Source organism: Pleurodeles waltl, chromosome 8 (assembly GCF_031143425.1).
Source record: "Pleurodeles waltl isolate 20211129_DDA chromosome 8, aPleWal1.hap1.20221129, whole genome shotgun sequence".
Taxonomy (NCBI): domain Eukaryota; kingdom Metazoa; phylum Chordata; class Amphibia; order Caudata; family Salamandridae; genus Pleurodeles; species Pleurodeles waltl.
Genome location: NC_090447.1, coordinates 1,544,788,492 through 1,544,810,156, shown reverse-complemented (window position 1 = coordinate 1,544,810,156; position 21,665 = coordinate 1,544,788,492). Strand labels below are relative to the sequence as shown.

Below are 21,665 nucleotides of genomic sequence, written 5' to 3'. Positions count from 1 at the left end.
GATCCCCTAGAACCCCAATGCCCTTGGTACCTAGGTACCATATACTAGGGACTTATAAGGGGGCACCAGTATGCCAATTGGGAGTGAACTACAGACTTTTGGGAGAGAGAGCATAATAACTGGGATCCTGGTTAGCAGGATCCCAGTGAACACAGTCAAGCACACTGACACCAGGCAGAAAATGGAGGTAACCATACCAAGAAAGAGGGTACTTTCCTACATTATTCGAGTAATCCTATGTAGTACAGGGCATGAAAATGTGGGAGTAATCACTCCATTCGGTCTTTAATTATGAATGCAAGGGTATTCTCCAGTCTCTACACAAACAAGAGTTTTGTGCATGAATTAGAATTTCAGGTTTTGGTGGGAATACCGCACCTTAGCAACATTCCCCTGACAGGTTTCACAAGGATAATCCTGTCAAAATTGATCAGGGAATAATGAGTGGTAAACATGTCACATATATTGAAAGAGGTGCAGTGAACAGTGATTCTGCCTGTAGTTCCCCATTTTTCACACAAGAGCTTAGATTAGCAGCTGTTTAGGGTCTCTGATAAGTGGCTCAGCCGGGAGTAAAGCTACTTACCAGCATCAGCACACACCTCACGAACTGCCGGGGCACTTGGAACTGAGCGTTTAACTTGAAATTGGTCGTGTGTGATGATCGACTCCTGGAATATGACAACCAATGACTACTTGCTGTGATCTTCACTTGCATCAGCCATGATGATTCTCCTGATTACTGTGGAATCTCCCACACTTTTGTTGCAGAGGTGTAGATTCCATCTCAGGCAGGGTAGTGAAGGCTTCAGCATTCAAAAGGTGCCTGGACGTGGATCGGTGGCTGTTGATGACATCTTAGAAAGGGAGATAATGTCTTATTCTCTTCAAGATCACTAAACAAGTACCATCCGTACCAGCGAATTAAATAAATCTGAGGTGCCTCATGTTCATTATATCTGTCCAATAAAATTAAACTGTAACTCTGTTCCCCAATACTTTATCCCAAGTAATCTTTTCATATGTTCTCTCTGTCTTTAAGCAGATCGCAAGACAAAGTATAAGGAATTTATTAAAGAGGAATTCAGACGGATGAAAGATAATGACAGCACCATAGGTGATCAAGTGATTTTAGAAGAAAGATATACAAAGCTTCTAATTTTAAAGAACTACTGTGATAAGGGGAATAAATGCCATGAAATAATTTCATGTGGACAGAGACATCTACAGCTTATGGAGAAAAGAGCAGAAAATTCTTACTCTAGCATCAAAGAGTTATTTCAGCCTGAAAAGGATAGACATATCCCCAGGAGGACTGTGGTGCTCCAGGGAGTGGCCGGGATCGGGAAGACAATGACTGCCCGAAAGATCATGTTGGACTGGGCATCGGGCAACCTCTTCCAGGACAGGTTTGAGTTTGTGTTTTACATCCACTGCAGAGAATATAGCCAGCTGAGTGCAGAGAGGCCACTCGCTGAGCTCATCATACCCCGCATTGATGGGGAGCCGCTCCTGTCAGTAAGTGAGATCGAAGCTGACCCCAAAAAGCTGCTCTTCATCATCGATGGCTTCGATGAACTTAAAATTACTGGAGATTTGAAGACTGTTGATCCTGATAAAGAACCTCCAGAGGGTAAAACAATCTTCAGTTTAATAAGGAAAGGGTATCTTTCGGAATCATATATAATAATCACCACCAGGCCAAGTGCCTTGGATGCCCTCCAAAGGTGTGTGAAGGATGAGCGCCTCGCAGAGATACTTGGGTTTTCTGAAGCTGGTAGAATTGAATATTTTACAAAGGTCTTTGGCGATGAAACACAAGGGGCAGATGCAATCAGACTAGTGAAAGAAAATGAAGTTCTCTACACCATGTGTTTTGTGCCCATCGTCTGCTGGATTGTCTGCACTGTCATCAAGGAGCAGATGAAACATAATGAGGACTCTTTGTATGATTTGAGAACAATTACTTCTGTTTACTTGCTTTTTCTTTTCAATCTATTAAAGCAACAGAATACAGACTCTGAGCAGGAAAACATTACCAATGACTTGAAGAGACTATGTGCCCTGGCTGAGGAAGGTGTCCTTCAGCAGAAAATACTGTTTGAAGAAGATGACTTAGTTAAACATGGTGTAGACATTCTGGCACTAAAATCCCTCTTCCTGAATAATCTTATTTTTAAAGAAGATACTGCAAAGATCAGCTTCTACAGCTTCATCCACTTGAGCTTTCAGGAGTTTTTTGCTGCCCTCTTTTACGTCCTAGAAGGAAACAGTGCAGAGACCGGACGTCCTCAGCAGCGCGATGTGACCACCTTACTGAGGGAGTACACAGACCTGGACCATAATCACTGGATGCTGACGGTGCGCTTCCTGTTCGGCCTCATCAATGAAGAGAGATTGGAAAGGATGACGAGAAGATTCCACTGGAAGGTTTCACCAGAAATCAAAGCCGCTCTACAGCAGTGGATCACGGAAAGACTAAAACAAGAAAAAGGCGAGCTCACCAGTCGCACAATGGAGTTATTCCACTGTTTGTACGAGACCCAAGATGGAGAGTTTGTCAAAAGAGCAACGAGAGATTTAAAGAGCATAAAACAATGTAGGGAAAATGGTCAATCTGGGAGAAAGTCGATGGATTCCATGGACTTCAGAGCTCTCGCATTCTGTTTGAAGAATTCCGACGTCCAGATGGTTGATCTACAGAGGACTGAAATGAGGCCGGAGGATGTAAAACTCCTGATGTCGGGTCTCACGAGGTGCTCGACTCTTAAGTAAGTCTGTCAATTCCATATATTTCAAAAAGTGTTTTAGAGTAAAGCATAAAAACATTGGTGGCATGGGACGTGCTCTTAGGGATGCGCAGGATACAACACAGGAAGTTACATTTGAACTTTGGGGGAGCATTGAGTCTGTGGGGGTGGGGGGCGGGTTGGCGCTCATCTTGTATCGCGCATCACTGCGCCACGCTTGGTACTCTCCGCTTCTTGGCACTTCTAGGGTCTCAGTGACTGTGTCACCCCGTGCGCTGCTGTGAGTAAGGGCACAGCTCACCCTCAGTAGAGCTCATTCATATCCACAAGCCCTGGGTCTGATGTGAGTCTAGGGGAACTTGGAAGAAAGTTGGGGTGTCTAGAACTATTGCTACTGGCTGGAAGTTCCTCGTGGAATTCCTGCTCTTCTGAGCTAATCCCATGAGTTAGGGAATTACTATGCAGACCCCAATCATGCAAGGTCATCATCATTAATAGTTTATTTCTGGAACAAAACCCAAAAAAAACACATAGAAAGTGTACAAACAATATAAAGGGTTCAAGATAGATAATATAAAAAGTCTAATATAAATTCAAATACAATTATTCACAAACCTATTCATACAGGGTCAACATTAAGCAATTAATGCAGGTAAATTAAATAACAGATCCAACTCAGGGCCCGAACATATCCTCGTCATTACTACAGAAATCTTATCTTCACACAAACCACAAACTATGATCGGTGCGAATGTTTCCGGCTGGTCCTATATGATATTGGATTAAAAGACATGAGCGGGATCTCAGTTACACCGGAGGTCAAAGTAAGAAGCCCCCCCGCTTCCTTCTGAGTGTAGGAGGCTGGACTGGCTTGTAGTGAGTACCAAGGGGTACTTGCACCTTGCACCAGGCCCAGTTATCCCTTATTAGTGTATAGGGTGTATAGCAGCTTAGGCTGATAGATAATGGTAGCTTAGCAGAGCAGCTTAGGCTGAACTAGGAGACGTGTGAAGCTACTACAGTACCACAAGTGTCACTTGCACAATATCATAAGAAAACACAATACACAGTTATACTAAAAATAAAGGTACTTTATTTTTATGACAATATGCCAAAGTATCTTAGAGTGTACCCTCAGTGAGAGGATAGGAAATATACACAAGATATATATACACAATAGCAAAAATATGCAGTATAGTCTTAGAAAACAGTGCAAACAATGTATAGTTACAATAGGATGCAATGGGGAAACATAGGGATAGGGGCAACACAAACCATATACTCCAAAAGTGGAATGCGAACCACGAATGGACCCCAAACCTATGTGACCTTGTAGAGGGTCGCTGGGACTATTAGAAAATAGTGAGAGTTAGAAAAATAACCCTCCCCAAGACCCTGAAAAGTGAGTGCAAAGTGCACTAAAGTTCCCCTAAGGACAAAGAAGTCGTGTTAGAGGAATAATGCAGGAAAGACACAAACCAGCAATGCAACAACTGTGGATTTCCAATCTAGGGTACCTGTGGAACAAGGGGACCAAGTCCAAAAGTCACAAGCAAGTCGGAGATGGGCAGATGCCCAGGAAATGCCAGCTGCGGGTGCAAAGAAGCTTCTACTGGACAGAAGAAGCTGAGGTTTCTGCAGGAACAAAAAGGGCTAGAGACTTCCCCTTTGGTGGACGGATCCCTCTCGCCTAGAAAAGTTGTGCAGATGTATTTTCCCGCCGAAAGGACGCCAACAAGCCTTGCTAGTTGCAAATCGTGCGTTTGGCGTTTTTGGACGCTGCTGGGGCCCAGGAGAGACCAGGAGGTCGAAAATTGGACCTGAAGAGAGAGGGGACGTCGAGCAAGACAAAGAGCCCTCACTGAAGCAGGTAGCACCCGCAGAAGTGCCAGAAACCGGCACTACGATGATGTGTGAAACGGTGCTCGCCGAAGTTGCACAAAGGAGTCCCACGTCGCCGGAGACCAACTTAGAAAGTCGTGCAATGCAGGTTAGAGTGCCGTGGACCCAGGCTTGGCTGTGCTCAAAGGATTTCCGCCGGAAGTGCACAGGGGCCGGAGTAGCGGCAAAGTCGCGGTTCCCAGCAATGCAGCCCAGCGAGGTGAGGCAAGGACTTACCTCCACCAAACTTGGACTGAAGAGTCACTGGACTGTGGGGGTCACTTGGACAGAGTCGCTGGATTCGAGGGACCTCGCTCGTCGTGCTGAGAGGAGACCCAAGGGACCGGTAATGCAGCTTTTTGGTGCCTGCGGTTGCAGGGGGAAGATTCCGTCGACCCACGGGAGATTTCTTCGGAGCTTCTGGTGCAGAGAGGAGGCAGACTACCCCCACAGCATGCACAAGCAGGAAAACAGTCGAGAAGGCGGCAGGATCAGCGTTACAGAGTTGCAGTAGTCGTCTTTGCTACTATGTTGCAGGTTTGCAGGCTTCCAGCGTGGTCAGCAGTCGTTTCCTTATCAGAAGGTGAAGAGGGAGATGCAGAGGAACTCGGATGAGCTCTTGCATTCGTTATCTAAAGTTTCCCCAGAGACAGAGACCCTAAATAGCCAGAAAAGAGGGTTTGGCTACCTAGGAGAGAGGATAGGCTAGCAACACCTGAAGAAGCCTATCACAAGGAGTCTCTGACGTCACCTGGTGGCACTGGCAACTCAGAGCAGTCCAGTGTGCCAGCAGCACCTCTGTTTCCAAGATGGCAGAGGTCTGGAGCACACTGGAGGAGCTCTGGACACCTCCCAGGGGAAGTGCAGGTCAGGGGAGTGGTCACTCCCCTTTCCTTTGTCCAGTTTCGCGCCAGAGCAGGGCTAAGGGGTCCCCTGAACCGGTGTAGACTGGCTTATGCAGAATTGGGCACATCTGTGCCCAACAAAGCATTTCCAGAGGCTGGGGGAGGCTACTCCTCCCCTGCCTTCACACCATTTTCCAAAGGGAGAGGGTGTCACACCCTCTCTCAGAGGAAGTTCTTTGTTCTGCCATCCTGGGCCAGGCCTGGCTGGACCCCAGGAGGGCAGATGCCTGTCTGAGGGGTTGGCGGCAGCAGCAGCTGCAGTGAAACCCCAGGAAGGGCTTTTTGACAGTACCAGGGTCTGTGCTACAGACCACTGGGATCATGGGATTGTGCCAACTATGCCAGGATGGCATAGAGGGGGCAATTCCATGATCATAGACATGTTACATGGCCATATTCGGAGTTACCATTGTGCAGCTACATATAGGTAGTGACCTATATGTAGTGCACGCGTGTAATGGTGTCCCCGCACTCACAAAGTTCAGGGAATTGGCTCTGAACAATGTGGGGGCACCTTGGCTAGTGCCAGGGTGCCCTCACACTAAGTAACTTTGCACCCAACCTTTACCAGGTAAAGGTTAGACATATAGGTGACTTATAAGTTACTTAAGTGCAGTGTAAAATGGCTGTGAAATAACGTGGACGTTATTTCACTCAGGCTGCAGTGGCAGGCCTGTGTAAGAATTGTCAGAGCTCCCTATGGGTGGCAAAAGAAATGCTGCAGCCCATAGGGATCTCCTGGAACCCCAATACCCTGGGTACCTCAGTACCATATACTAGGGAATTATAAGGGTGTTCCAGTAAGCCAATGTGAATTGGTAAAATTAGTCACTAGCCTCTTAGTGACAATTTAAAAGTAATGAGAGAGCATAACCACTGAGGTTCTGGTTAGCAGAGCCTCAGTGAGACAGTTAGGCACCACACAGGGAACACATACATGCACACCTATGAGCACTGGGGCCCTGTGTGACAGGGTCCCAGTGACACATACATATAGGCCACAACCTTATGAGCACTGGGGTCCTGACTAGCAGGGTCCCAGTGACACATAACAAACATACTGAAAACATAGTGTTTTCACTATGAGCACTGGGGCCTGGCTATCAGGATCCCAGTGAGACAGTGAAAACAGTGACAAACATCCTGACATACACTCACAAACAGGCCAAAAGTGGGGGTAACAAGGCTAGAAAGAGGCTACTTTCTCACACAACCCCCCCCCAAACGAAGGACAATAAGGCTAACCTTGGCCAGTTGATACTTTATTGTCTAAGTGGTGATAAGTAGAGAGTAGCTCTGCAATAGACTGGTTACTCCCTTTATCATCCACTATATGGTTACTTCCCTGTGGGGATGTAAACCACCCTGTTTGAAGTTTTTTAGCTAAGCAACAATGTGAAGATGTATTTTCAGAGTTTCTATCAGTAAGTTTTAGTTTAGAGCAGTGGGAATTGTCCACTGAACCTATTTGTAGTGATGGAAATGCCAGACAGGGATGCTGTCTCAGAAAAGCCATGGCTGGGCAAAGACTTTGTCCATATGGCTGGAAGAGAGAACAGCGATGCTGTTTCTCTTGAGTTGGAGCAGGGCAGGGATGCTGTCCTATCAGCTCCACACTAGGGCAGGGATGCTGTCCTAAGTGTTGTGAGGCAGTGCAGAGTTTCTGCACTAAAGTTTCTCTGGGAGGGTTGGAGGGAAGCTCCATGTTAACTAAAATGGTGCTCTTTTTCTCACCAATGTTAGTTATCCCACAGAGAGGTACTTCCACCTCAGGGAGTACAGTTTTGCCAACTGATGATTCCCTTGGAACAGGTGCCACCCCAGGAGAGGTTTCTCCCACCACACGAATGGTATCCTGAATGGTAGGGTGGTTAGGGGATACTGTGATACCCTTTTTACCTGTTGATGGAGAGGGATCCTGAGTTTTCAGGCCTTCTCTCCTTTGCTTTTTCATTTCAGTAGAAATGAGAGGGAACAATTCCTCAGGGATGCCCAGCATGGCTGCATGGGCATAAAACTCTACATCAGCCCAACCTGAGGCCTCTAGGTCATTACCTAAGAGACAGTCTACAGGTAAGCTAGGTGATACCACCACCTGCTTAGGGCCAGTAACTCCACCCCAACTAAACTGAATTATAGCTAAGGGAAGAAACTTAGTGGAGTTATGGACATCAATAATCTTATACTGTTGTCCAATGATGTGTTGATCAGGGTGCACTAGGTTTTCAGTCACCAAAGTGAAACTGGCACCTGTGTCCCTGTAGGCCAAGGCCTCAACACCATTTATTGAAACTGTCTGCCTGTACTTATCCATTGTAAGGGGACAAGCAGCCAGTGTGGCAAGGCCAATGCCACTAGGTGTGACAGAAACTGTCTTGGGAGTGACTACTTCAGTTTCTACTATGGACCCAAAAGTGAACCCAACTACACCCTTAACTTGACTGTTGCCAGCAGTCCCACCACTAGTACCACTACTGCTAGGGGCACTAGAGCTTGATGTATTAGTGGTGGTAGGCTCAGGGGGTTTACCTGGACAGGACTTATCCCCTGGCCTATGGCCTCTGTTTTTACACACAAAGCACCAAGGCTTTTTAATGTGTGCAGGTTGAGAAGAAGAGGAAGAATTAGTTTTATCCCCACCCTCTGAAGAGTGTTTAAGATTTGAAGTGGGATCTTTGGTTTTACCCTTATCCCCATGCTTATCCTGAGATTTTTCACCATCTTTCTTCTTATTGCCATCTTTGTCACCCCCTGTATGAACTTTTCTGTTCACCCTTGTTCTGACCCATTTGTCTGCCTTCTTTCCCAATTCTTGGGGAGAGGTCAGATCAGAGTCTACCAGGTACTGGTGCAACAAATCAGACACACAATTATTAAGTATATGCTCTCTCAGGATTGTGTTTTACAGGCTTTCATAATCAGTAACTTTACTGCCATGTAACCACCCCTCCAAGGCCTTCACTGAATGGTCAATGAAATCAACCCAGTCTTGTGAAGACTCCTTTTTGGTCTCTCTGAACTTTATCCTGTACTGTTCAGTGGTTAAGCCATAACCATCCAGGAGTGCATTCTTAAGAACTTGGAAATTATTAGCATCATTTTCTTTCACAGTAAGGAGCCTATCCCTACCTTTTCCACTAAACGATAGCCATAGGATAGCAGCCCACTGCCTTTGAGGGACATCCTGTACAACACAGGCCCTCTCAAGTGCAGCAAACCACTTGTTAATGTCATCCCCCTCCTTGTAAGGGGGACCTATCTTGTGCAGATTCCTGGAATCATGCTCTTTTGCAGGATGACTATGGGGAAAACTGCTGCTGCCACCATGGGTATCTAAACCCAACTTCTGTCTTTCCTTGTCTAATTCAAAAGACTGTCTATCCAAATCCAGCTGTTGCTTTTTAAGCTTCAGTCTGGTTTGTTCCACCCTCAACTTACTGAGTTCCCTCTCTAACATTCTGTCATCAGGGTTGGTGGGAGGGACATTCCTAGAAACAGAGCTATGATGGGAATGAACAGAAGGAGACCTGTCCCTTACAGAAGCCACTCTAACAGCTTGGTTAACAGAAACATTACTACCAGTATGGTGAGAATAAATGCTTTTGCTATGATGTGAGACAACACTATTTCTATGGTGTGGCTCATCATCATTACCATCTATGCTAGACTGTCTAGTAATGGGCAGGCTAGGAAGTTTCTTTCCTGAATCTTTTCCTGGGGGAGTCCCTGAATCAGATTGAGAACTATTAGGTACTTTTTCAACAGATGAGGCACCTATGGCCTTATCCTGTTCTTTAAGCATGTTAAGTAACAGTTCCAAGGAAGGATTCTTCCCTACACTCAAACCTCTCTCTAAACAGAGACTCCTTGCTCTTTTCCAGCTAAGGTTGTCATATGCAAGTTTGGACAGATCAACATTTTGGCCTGTGCCAGACATTTTTTAGAGAGAGTTAAAGTGATAGAAAAAGAGAAAAAAGTTTTCAGAACTTTTTGGAAAGACAGAAAAAAACTTTTTAAACTTTTAAGAACTTTTTGAAAGTTTAGAAGTACTTTTCAGCACTTAGAAAAGAGTGAAAAGAGGGAATGCAAAACTTTTTGGCTATGTGTATATACACTGACCTTGTTTTGTATATTTTTCTCTTATGAAAAGTACAATGACAAGAGTGGTAAGTAGTCTCAAGCACTTATCCCACCACTGCACAACCAATGTAGGAGGCTGGACTGGCTTGTAGTGAGTACCAAGGGGTACTTGCACCTTGCACCAGGCCCAGTTATCCCTTATTAGTGTATAGGGTGTCTAGCAGCTTAGGCTGATAGATAATGGTAGCTTAGCAGAGCAGCTTAGGCTGAACTAGGAGACGTGTGAAGCTACTACAGTACCACCTAGTGTCATATGCACAATATCATAAGAAAACACAATACACAGTTATACTAAAAATAAAGGTACTTTATTTTTATGACAATATGCCAAAGTATCTTAGAGTGTACCCTCAGTGAGAGGATAGGAAATATACACAAGATATATATACACAATAGCAAAAATATGCAGTATAGTCTTAGAAAACAGTGCAAACAATGTATAGTTACAATAGGATGCAATGGGGAAACATAGGGATAGGGGCAACACAAACCATATACTCCAAAAGTGGAATGCGAACCACGAATGGACCCCAAACCTATGTGACCTTGTAGAGGGTCGCTGGGACTATTAGAAAATAGTGAGAGTTAGAAAAATAACCCTCCCCAAGACCCTGAAAAGTGAGTGCACTAAAGTTCCCCTAAGGACAAAGAAGTCGTGTTAGAGGAATAATGCAGGAAAGACACAAACCAGCAATGCAACAACTGTGGATTTCCAATCTAGGGTACCTGTGGAACAAGGGGACCAAGTCCAAAAGTCACAAGCAAGTCGGAGATGGGCAGATGCCCAGGAAATGCCAGCTGCGGGTGCAAAGAAGCTTCTACTGGACAGAAGAAGCTGAGGTTTCTGCAGGAACGCAAAGGGCTAGAGACTTCCCCTTTGGTGGACGGATCCCTCTCGCTTTGGAGAGTCGTGCAGAAGTGTTTTCCCGCTGAAAGGATGCCAACAAGCCTTGCTAGTTGCAAATCATGCGTTTGGCGTTTTTGGACGCTGCTGGGGCCCAGGAGGGACCAGGAGGTTGAAAATTGGACCTGAAGAGAGAGGGGACGTCGAGCAAGACAAAGAGCCCTCACTGAAGCAGGTAGCGCCCGGAGAAGTGCCAGAAACTGGCACTACGAGGATGCGTGAAACGGTGCTCGCCAAAGTTGCACAAAGGAGTCCCACGTCGCCGGAGACCAACTTAGAAAGTCGTGCAATGCAGGTTAGAGTGCCGTGGACCCAGGCTTGGCTGTGCACAAAGGATTTCCGCCGGAAGTGCACAGGGGCCGGAGTAGCTGCAAAGTCGCGGTTCCCAGCAATGCAGCCCAGCGAGGTGAGGCAAGGACTTACCTCCACCAAACTTGGACTGAAGAGTCACTGGACTGTGGGGGTCACTTGGACAGAGTCGCTGGATTCGAGGGACCTCGCTCGTCGTGCTGAGAGGAGACCCAAGGGACCGGTAATGCAGCTTTTTGGTGCCTGCGGTTGCAGGGGGAAGATTCCGTCGACCCACGGGAGATTTCTTCGGAGCTTCTGGTGCAGAGAGGAGGCAGACTACCCCCACAGCATGCACAAGCAGGAAAACAGTCGAGAAGGCGGCAGGATCAGCGTTACAGAGTTGCAGTAGTCGTCTTTGCTACTATGTTGCAGGTTTGCAGGCTTCCAGCGCGGTCAGCAGTCGTTTCCTTATCAGAAGGTGAAGAGGGAGATGCAGAGGAACTCGGATGAGCTCTTGCATTCGTTATCTAAAGTTTCCCCAGAGACAGAGACCCTAAATAGCCAGAAAAGAGGGTTTGGCTACCTAGGAGAGAGGATAGACTAGCAACACCTGAAGAAGCCTATCACAAGGAGTCTCTGACGTCACCTGGTGGCACTGGCCACTCAGAGCAGTCCAGTGTGCCAGCAGCACCTCTGTTTCCAAGATGGCAGAGGTCTGGAGCACACTGGAGGAGCTCTGGACACCTCCCAGGGGAGGTGCAGGTCAGGGGAGTGGTCACTCCTCTTTCCTTTGTCCAGTTTCGCGCCAGAGCAGGGCTAAGGGGTCCCCTGAACCAGTGTAGACTGGCTTATGCAGAATTGGGCACATCTGTGCCCAACAAAGCATTTCCAGAGGCTGGGGGAGGCTACTCCTCCCCTGCCTTCACACCATTTTCCAAAGGGAGAGGGTGTCACACCCTCTCTCAGAGGAAGTTCTTTGTTCTGCCATCCTGGGCCAGGCCTGGCTGGACCCCAGGAGGGCAGATGCCTGTCTGAGGGGTTGGCAGCAGCAGCAGCAGCTGCAGTGAAACCCCAGGAAGGGCAGTTTGGCAGTACCAGGGTCTGTGCTACAGACCACTGGGATCATGGGATTGTGCCAACTATGCCAGGATGGCATAGAGGGGGCAATTCCATGATCATAGACATGTTACATGGCCATATTCGGAGTTACCATTGTGCAGCTACATATAGGTAGTGACCTATATGTAGTGCACGCGTGTAATGGTGTCCCCGCACTCACAAAGTTCAGGGAATTGGCTCTGAACAATGTGGGGGCACCTTGGCTAGTGCCAGGGTGCCCTCACACTAAGTAACTTTGCACCCAACCTTTACCAGGTAAAGGTTAGACATATAGGTGACTTATAAGTTACTTAAGTGCAGTGTAAAATGGCTGTGAAATAACGTGGACGTTATTTCACTCAGGCTGCAGTGGCAGGCCTGTGTAAGAATTGTCAGAGCTCCCTATGGGTGGCAAAAGAAATGCTGCAGCCCATAGGGATCTCCTGGAACCCCAATACCCTGGGTACCTCAGTACCATATACTAGGGAATTATAAGGGTGTTCCAGTAAGCCAATGTGAATTGGTAAAATTAGTCACTAGCCTCTTAGTGACAATTTAAAAGTAATGAGAGAGCATAACCACTGAGGTTCTGGTTAGCAGAGCCTCAGTGAGACAGTTAGGCACCACACAGGGAACACATACATGCACACCTATGAGCACTGGGGCCCTGTGTGACAGGGTCCCAGTGACACATACATATAGGCCACAACCTTATGAGCACTGGGGTCCTGACTAGCAGGGTCCCAGTGACACATAACAAACATACTGAAAACATAGTGTTTTCACTATGAGCACTGGGGCCTAGCCATCAGGATCCCAGTGAGACAGTGAAAACAGTGACAAACATCCTGACATACACTCACAAACAGGCCAAAAGTGGGGGTAACAAGGCTAGAAAGAGGCTACTTTCTCACACTGAGCCAAACAGCGATTAGAAATGCACTGATGGGGAAGACTGAGAGGGGATGAGTGTCCGACTGAACAACTCCAGAGGCCACATCTTAGTGTCTCAAACCCAAAGTCACATCTAAGGACCTAAGCCTCTTCCTTCCAGCCCTTTGTAAACTGAGCTCAAGAATACCACATGTTCTAAATACTCTATTACATCAGCACAAAGTGTACAGGTGCCTCGATCATTGGCGCTATGCTTCCACGTATGGGTGAATGGATTAATTAACGTCGTTCCCAGTCTACATTTAATGTTCAATGTTCTAGCCTGGTGTGGAATAATAATGTCTGTAAAGTGTTCGAGAGTGTGGGATCTTGTAAGCCAGAAACCTCTCCATCAGGCTAGTAGGTCTTATATTTCTGTGGCATAATCCTAGCACATGGTCCCAGTAGGTGGGTTTTACAACATCCTGAGTTCCCCTGGTAATACTAGAAGGATTGTGCCAGAAGCTTTAAACCCCAGGACTTGGAACCAGGAGTCCAATTTACAATATATGACTTGTGAATATTCATGATTTCTACAAGGCCATTTCCGTGCTATATCAGCTCTGGGATGGAACAAAGTCTGATCCATAAGAGGAGGTGTTTCAGGAGGGCTAGGTCCCAGATCCTCTTGAGCCCGGCTTTTGAGAAAAACAAAAAAAACAAGCATTGCAAAAGCCAGAAGCTCTCAGCAATGGTGAACTATTGCCTTTGGCAATAGGGTTCGGGTGGTCAACGGGAGTGCAGTGGTGGTGAAGGACGGGAGTACAGTGGTGGTAGTTGTGAGAAAGTAGCCTCTTTCTAGCATGGTTACCCCCATTGTTTGTCAGTGTGTTTTGACTGTGTCACTGGGATCCTGCTAGTCAGGACCCCAGTGCTTATGGTTTGTGCCCTACATGTCAGTATGTTTCACTGTTTTTGTTGGTATGCTTGACTGTGTCACTAGACTCCTGCTAATCAGAACTCCAGTGCATATGCTCTCTCTGGTTCCAAATATGTACTTACATACTGGTAACCCAGTTTTCCACTCCAAATTGGTATACTGGACCCCCCCTTATAAGTCCCTAGTATATGGTACCTAGGTATCCAGGGCACTGGGGCTCCAGAGGATCCGTATGGGCTGAAGCATTTCTTTTGCCACCCATAGGGAGCCCATACAAACACTTCTTCAGGACTGCCATTGCAGCCTATGTGAAATAGTGCATGTACTATTTGACAGCCATTTTCACTGTACCAGGTCACTTATAAGTCACCTATATGAAAGGCCTTCAGACCCTGAAGGCTGGATGCAAAGTAACTGTGTGTGAGGGCACCCCTGCACTAGCAGAGATGCCCCCACATCATCTAGGCCCATTTTCCCGGACTTCGTGAGTGCGGGGGCGCCATTATAAGTGTGCACTATACATAGGTCAATACCTATGTACAGCTTCACATTAGTAACCCTGAATATGGCCATGTAAGGTGTCTAACAACTGGGAACTGTACCCCAAATACTGATTCCAGTATTAGTTGCACAATCCCTTGCACTCTGGGGGCTCCACAGTGGACCCCTGTAGGAAATTACCATCTTGCCTGGTATGTTACACCCATATTTCACTGTATGTATGTTGTTTTAGTCCTTGTGTCACTGGGACCCTGCCAGGCAGGGCCCCAGTGCTCATAGTATGTGCCCTGTATGTGTTCCTGTGTGATGACTAACTGTCTCACTGAGGCTCTGCTAACCAGAACCTCAGTGGTTATGCTCTCTCTGCTTTTCAAATTTATTACTAACAGGCTAGTGACTAAATTTACCAATTCACATTGGCATACTGGTACACCCATATAATTCCCTTGAATATGGTACTGAGGTACCCAGGGTATTGGGGTTCCAGGATATTGGGGTTCCAGAGACCCATGGGGAGCTCTGACAATTCTTACTAAGGCCTGCCACTGCACCCTGCGTGAAATAACGTCCACGTTATTTCACAGCCATTTACCACTGCACGTAAGTAACTTATAAGTCACCTGTATGTCTAACCTTCACCTGGTGAAGGTTGGGCGGCAAGTTACTTAGTGTGTGGGCACCCTGGTACTAGCCAAGGTGCCCCCTCATCGTTCAGGGCAAATTCCCCGGACTCTGTGAGTGCGGGGACACCATTACACGTGTGCACTATACATAGGTCACTACCTATGTATAGCGTCACAATGGTAACTCCGAACATTGCCATGTAACATGTCTAAGATCATGGAATTGTCACCCCAAAATCATTCTGGTATTGGGGAGGCAATTCATGATCCCCTGGGTCTCTAGCACAGAGCCCGGGTACTGCCAAACTGCCTTTCCGGGGTTTCCACTGTAGCTGCTGCTGCTGCCAACCCCTCAGACAGGTTTCTGCCCTCCTGGGGTCCAGGCAGCCCTGGCCCAGGAAGGCAGAACAAAGTATTTCCTCTGAGAGAGGGTGTTACACCCGCTCCCCTTGGAAATAGGTGTGAAGGGCTGGGTAGGAGTAGCCTCCCCCAGCCTCTAGAAATGCTTTGATGGGCACAGATGGTGCCCATCTCTGCATAAGCCAGTCTACACCAGTTCAGGGATCCCCCAGCCCTGCTCTGGTGCGAAACTGGACAAAGGAAAGGGGAGTGACCACTCCCCTGACCAGTACCTCCCAGGGGAGGTGCCCAGAGCTCCTCCAGTGTGTCCCAGACCTCTGCCATCTTTGGAACAGAGGTGTTGGGGGCACACTGGACTGCTCTGAGTGGCCAGTGCCAGCAGGTGACATCAGAGACTCCTTCTGATAGGCTCTTACCTTTCGTGGTAGCCAATCTTCCTTTCTTGGTAGCCAAACCTCCTATTCTGGCTATTTAGGGTCTCTGCTTTGGGGAATTCTTCAGATAACGAATGCAAGAGCTCACCAGAGTTCCTCTGCCTCTCCCTCTTTGCCTTCTACTAAGGATCGACCGCTGACTGTTCCAGGACGCCTGCAAAACCGCAAGAAAGTAGCAAGGTGACTACCAGCAACATTGTAGCGCCTAATCCTGCCGGCTTTCTCGACTGTTTCCAGGTGGAGCATTCTGTGGGGGTAGCCTGCCTTCACCCTCCACCAGAAGCTCTGAAGAAATCTCCTGTGGGTCGACGGAATCTTCCCCCTGCTAACGCAGGCACCAAAATACTGCATCACTGGTCCTCTGGGTCCCCTCTCACCCTGACAAGCGTGGTCTCTGGAACACAGCAGCTGTCTCCAAATGACTCCCACAGTCCAGTGACTCTTCAGTCCAAGTTTGGTGGAGGGATGTCTTTGCCTCCCCACGCTAGAATGCAAAGCTGTATACTGCGTGATTTGCAGCTGCTCCGGCTCCTGTGCACTCTTCCAGGATTTCCTTCGTGCACAGCCTAGCCTGCATCCCTAGCACTCCGTCCTGCAGTGCACAACCTTCTGAGTTGGCCTCCGACGTCGTGGGACCCTCTTTTGTAACTTCGCGTGGACTCCGGTTCACAAATCTTCTAAGTGCCTGTTGGGGTACTTCTGCGGGTGCTGCCTGCTTCTGTGAGGGCTCTCTGAGTTGCTGAGCGCCCCCTCTGTCTCCTCCTCCAAGTGGTGACATCCTGGTCCTTCCTGGTCCTCAGCAGTACTCAAAAACCTCTACTGTGACCCTTAGCTATCAAAGCGTGTTTGCGGTATTTCTGCGTGGGAATACCTCTGCAAGCTTCATCGCGATATGAGAAACCTTTCCTCCAAAGGAGAAGTTCCTAGTCCTCTTCTTTCTTGCAGAATTCCAAGCTTCTTCCATCCGGAGGCAGGTTCCTTGCACCTTCATCCGGGGTTTTCTGGGCTCCTGCCCCCCCTGGACACTGTCGCGACTATTGGACTTGGTCCCCTTGCCTTGCAGGTCCTCAGGTCCAGAAATCCGTTCTCAGTGCACTGCTGGTGTTTGTTGTTCTTGCAGAATCCCCCTATCACCACTATTGTGCTCTCTTGTGGTAGTAGGTGTACTTTACTCCTACTTTTCAGGGTCTTGGGGTGGGGTATCTTGGACACCCTGACTGTTTTCTTACAACCCCAGCGACCCTCTACAAGCTCCCATAGGTCTGGGGTCCATTCGTGATTCGCATTCCACTTTTGGAGTATATGGTTTGTGTTGCCGCTATACCTATGCTTTGCTACTGCAACCTATTGTAATTCAACACCGTTTGCATTACTTTCCTGACTCTTATTTACCTATTTTTTGGTTTGTGTACATATAACTTGTGTATATTACTTACCTTCTTACTGAGGGTATTCACTAAGATACTTGTGGCATATTGTCATAAAAATAAAGACCTTTATTTTTAGTATATCTGTGTATTGTGTTTTCTTATGATATTGTGCATATGACACCAGTGGTATAGTAGGAGCTTTGCATGTTCTCGTAATTATAGCATTAGATCTGGCTCACAGTCTCCACTATATTATAGATTCCTGCCAAGTTTAGGAGTTGATACTCAACGGGATCCACAAATAGTTTTTCCTGAGAATTCCAATTTTGTACTGCATACTGAGCACATTAACACCTATTTCCATGTTGCTCCAACTAGTGAACCCAGTTGTCGTACTGTACACTCAACAGGGAAGCTTTTCTCTTGGAACATGGCTGGTATTAAGAGTAAATTAGTCGACTCTGATTGGGTGGCTTATGTAGAAACTTTCTGTATCTGCATGTTCCAGGAAATGTGGGCGACGGAAAGTGTGTATAGGCAAGGGTTTTGTTCTTATATTAAAAATGCCACGCAGTCTCCTATAGGCAGGGCAATAGGGGGAGTGTGTACCTGGGTCAAGACAACTGAGGTGGGAGAAGTAAAGGAGATTTTTATAGATTCCCCTGATATTATGGCAATAGCAATATTGCCCAATTCAGGCAACCCAGTCCTATGTATTAATATCTATAACTGACCAGGCCCTTCCAACCATCGGTCTACTACCAGTGATATCCTGCAAAATCAAATTCTAGATTATCGCCCTAAATATCGTATTATTATTGTGGGCGATTTTAATGCCCCAATTAAATTAAACTCTATTTTTATTGAGGCCACGCAGCTTGAAGACGAAGTGTGGAATACCCCCCCTCTTTTAATTCAGCCACTGACATCGATTGTTTGTAGTAGAGTGCTGCAGGTAATAGATCTTATCATAACTTATGGTCTCCGTCTTGGCAATGGTCGTTTTATAGCTGACACCCCTGCTTTTCTAAGGGGATCATATAGTAGTATTTTGGATTATGTCATTTTTGATTTAAGGGTTTGGCATTTCATAATAGATGTGAAGGTGGGTCCATGGCACACCAGTGATCATGCGCCTCTCCAAATTGTATATGACAGATCTCTTTTATCAGGGGCAGCGACTTTTTCTGTTTCTAAAGCTTATGGACCCCTGCAGCTATCTAGCAATAGGCACGCTGTGAGATGGGACTCTTTCCAGAAGTCTAATAAGCTATGGGACAAATTGTGCGCCTTAGTCTCCAAACATCAGCTTTTTGATGATCATCTTTTTTTAACTCCACTGGAAGGTATGTCCTCTCATGAGGACCTCTTAGTAGCCCTTAAGGAGTTGTTTACCAAAACTGTTATGAATCGAAGTAACTCCTCCCCTCCATCCAGTAGTAAGTGGTTTGACAAGAGGTGCAGAGAGGCAAAGAGTTTCCTGACTAAAGTGTTAAGATCCAAGGATCGGGAAGCTATAGTGAGGGCAAGAAGAACTTATGTCTCCACATGCAAGGGTGAATTGACTGAGGCTGCTAGGGCCCATGACGATATTTCGGCAAGCCCGGCAGCATTTTATGAGAACCCCTATATCTTGATCTTCCGAGCTTTGACATCAACATCATTACAGATGAATAAAGAAGCCATCCTGGCCATTGCGGAGGGATAGAGCAATTAAGTGAAGATCTGGCTTATATTTGTGTTACTGATTTTCTGGGTATGAAGGAGACTCTATGAGATTTGGAATCTCAATTGCCCTGATGAAGGTGGATTCTATTTAATCAAATATATTGGTGGTGTATATCCACCGAAACGTGCGTCGGCGAATTGTTTTCCCTACATACCAGACTGGATGCAATTCATTTGGTGAACTTGTTCCTGCAGTACAGATGTGACAAAAAAAAGAGGAACAATATTGCGAAATATATGGACATTTTATCTTATATAGCAGTTTGGTTACTTACTTTTGAGTTACCAATACAATTGTGGTTACACAATCTTAAACTGTATGTTAATTTTTCCTTTTGTATTCATTTTGACAGTATTTGTAAATATTTAGGTTTTTGTATATTATATTTTATTGTGAAGTTGTTTATTTGTTTCTTGGTCTTTTTTGTCCTGCCGTCTGACTTTGTTTTATGTGTCTGAGTCCTTGTGTGTTATTTACTCTGTCTTTTATCATTGTGTGTTCTCCTTCATGTTCATTATGATTGTGTTATTGATTGATTGGGGGTTTGGTCTGTCTATTTTGTACTCATTGTGAATTTTCCTTGTATTAAAAGTGTCATATCATTTTGTGAAGCATAAATAAATTAGACGTTTGTTTTTGATAAAATTATCTTTTAGTTTATCTGTTTATGTGTATGTTAACATAATAGAGAGGGATGTCTTTATACCTCTGCTAGGGCCCATGATGCCAAACTTTTTTGGCTTTTGGTTGCACGTAGAGACTCAAATCTTTCATCTATTCCAGAATGCCATATTGCCGCTGACATCTGGCTAACTCACTTTAGGGATCTGTCTGGCTCCACATCTGATTCCGCTGATACCAGCTCTGGAGAGATATTGTCACTCTATCCATTGGCGATCCCTTTGCCTCCTTTCACTCTAAAAGAAACCGAGTTGGAAATTCTTGCCCAAAAATCAGGGAAAGCCTCTGGTCCAGACGGAATTCCCTCAGATTTATATAAGTCAGATTTGCTTAAATGGACTGGGTACATAAATAGGATTTCGAATACTTCCCTGTCCTATAGATCTTATCCTGGCTCCTGGAAGGAGGCAATAATCGTGCCCATCCACAAAAAATGTGAGATAAATCTTCCAGGGAATTATAGACCTATCAGTCTTCTAGATAATTTGCAAAAAATATTTTGCTATCAGCTGTTAAGCAGACTGAAGCATTGGATAGTGGAAAATCAGGCATTAAGTCATCTTCAGGCAGGGTTCAGAGATAAGGTCAGCACTATCGACCAGGTTTTCCGCTTTATTACTATAAAGTGGAACACCGTAGATGTGGACTCAGGCCGCCTTTTTGTGGCATTTGGTGATTTGAAATCCGCTTTTGACCTTGTCCTGCGCCCTAAACTATGGGAAGTCATGAGCAAAGCTGGAGTCCCCGGCTCCATACTTAATATAATCAAAGATCTTTATTCAGGCATTTGCGCCAGAGTATGATGGGGTTTGGCAGGCGAACTGACTCCAGCATTTCCCACAGTCCGTGGTGTGAGACAGGGTTGTGTACTTGCGCCCACCCTATTTCTTTTATTTATCAACGCATGTATTCCCTACCTCTTAGATTGCTCTAGTGACGCCCCTATTTTGGGAGGGCAGAAGCTTCTATGTCTTTTATTCGCTGATGACACCCTGTTACTCTCTCAAACTGCCATGGGCCTTTCAAGTTTGCTTGCAAGATTTGTGGAGTTTTGCAAAGACCATGGTCTAGAAATCTACTCACTAAAATCAAAATATATAATTTTGGAGACAAAAAGCACAAAATGAAAAGACCTGTCTATCTAGAAGGCGCCTCATTGGAAAGGGTGAGCACTTTTGACTGCTTAGGTGTAAAACTAGAAGATTCTCACTACTGGCATGCCCCCCTCCAGAAATCTCTGATATGCTTGAAGCAAAGGGCGGGCGGCACTGCGAGTTTGCAAGCCACTCCCCTAGCTTTGCCTTGACCCCAGCTCTCGAAATATATAAATCACAAGCCAGGGGGGGGCTTTGTATGGTGCTGAGTTATGGGGCCACTGCAATCTGGAGGATCTGACTAGGGCGGAAAACCAGTTTTTAAAGACGCTGTTAAGAGTTCCTTCAAGCACACCCTCTTTGCTTATCCAAATGGATTTAAATCTTTTTTCAATCAACCAGATCCCCGCTTTAAGGCCACTACTGTTCTGGATCCGGTTATGGTCAACAGATGCTCTTATTCCATTTAGATGTGGGTTGCCCAAACTGGTGGGCACTAATTCTAATGCTAAAATCAAGTGGTGTGCTTATGTTGAATGGTCCATATTCCATCTTGGCCTAGGGTCCTATTGGAAGGATCCTTCTTCTATTCCCAAAAATGCCATTCAGACCTTGAAGGATGCTTTCTGGCTTAAAGTTCAAACTGCACAAATGGCTGAAGTCGTGCCCTCTTCTATGACTGACAGGTTTCTGTGGTATAAATGTCACTATGCGATCGAGTCTTTTATGGATGCAGTACTCTCTCCACTTGCGCATGCTCTTTTCATTAGATTTAGAATAGGGTCCCTTCCCTTGTGTTCTTTAACCTATAAATGGCCCAATTCTATCAACAAGTGTAGGAAAGTACCATCTTGCCTGGCATGTTACCCCCATTCTTCACTGTATATATGTTGTTTTAGTTGTATGTGTCACTGGGACCCTGGTAACCCAGGGCCCCAGTGCTCATAAGTGTGCCTGAATGTGTTACCTGTGTAGTGACTAACTGTCTCACTGAGGCTCTGCTAACCAGAACCTCAGTGGTTATGCTCTCTCATTACTTTCAAATTGTCACTAACAGGCTAGTGACCAATTTTACCAATTTACATTGGCTT

The 21,665-nt window shown here is 46.1% G+C and overlaps 1 protein-coding gene across 1 annotated transcript in view; it reads left to right on the top strand.

Moving 5' to 3' along the window:
- Nucleotides 1-21,665, top strand: part of LOC138249646 (NACHT, LRR and PYD domains-containing protein 12-like) — a 160,047-nt gene that overhangs the window by 47,409 nt on the left and 90,973 nt on the right. Inside the window, exon 3 of the mRNA XM_069203591.1 lies at nucleotides 1,043-2,771. Coding sequence (XP_069059692.1) covers nucleotides 1,043-2,771 — 1,729 coding nt within the window. The remainder of the gene's footprint in view (nucleotides 1-1,042; nucleotides 2,772-21,665) is intronic.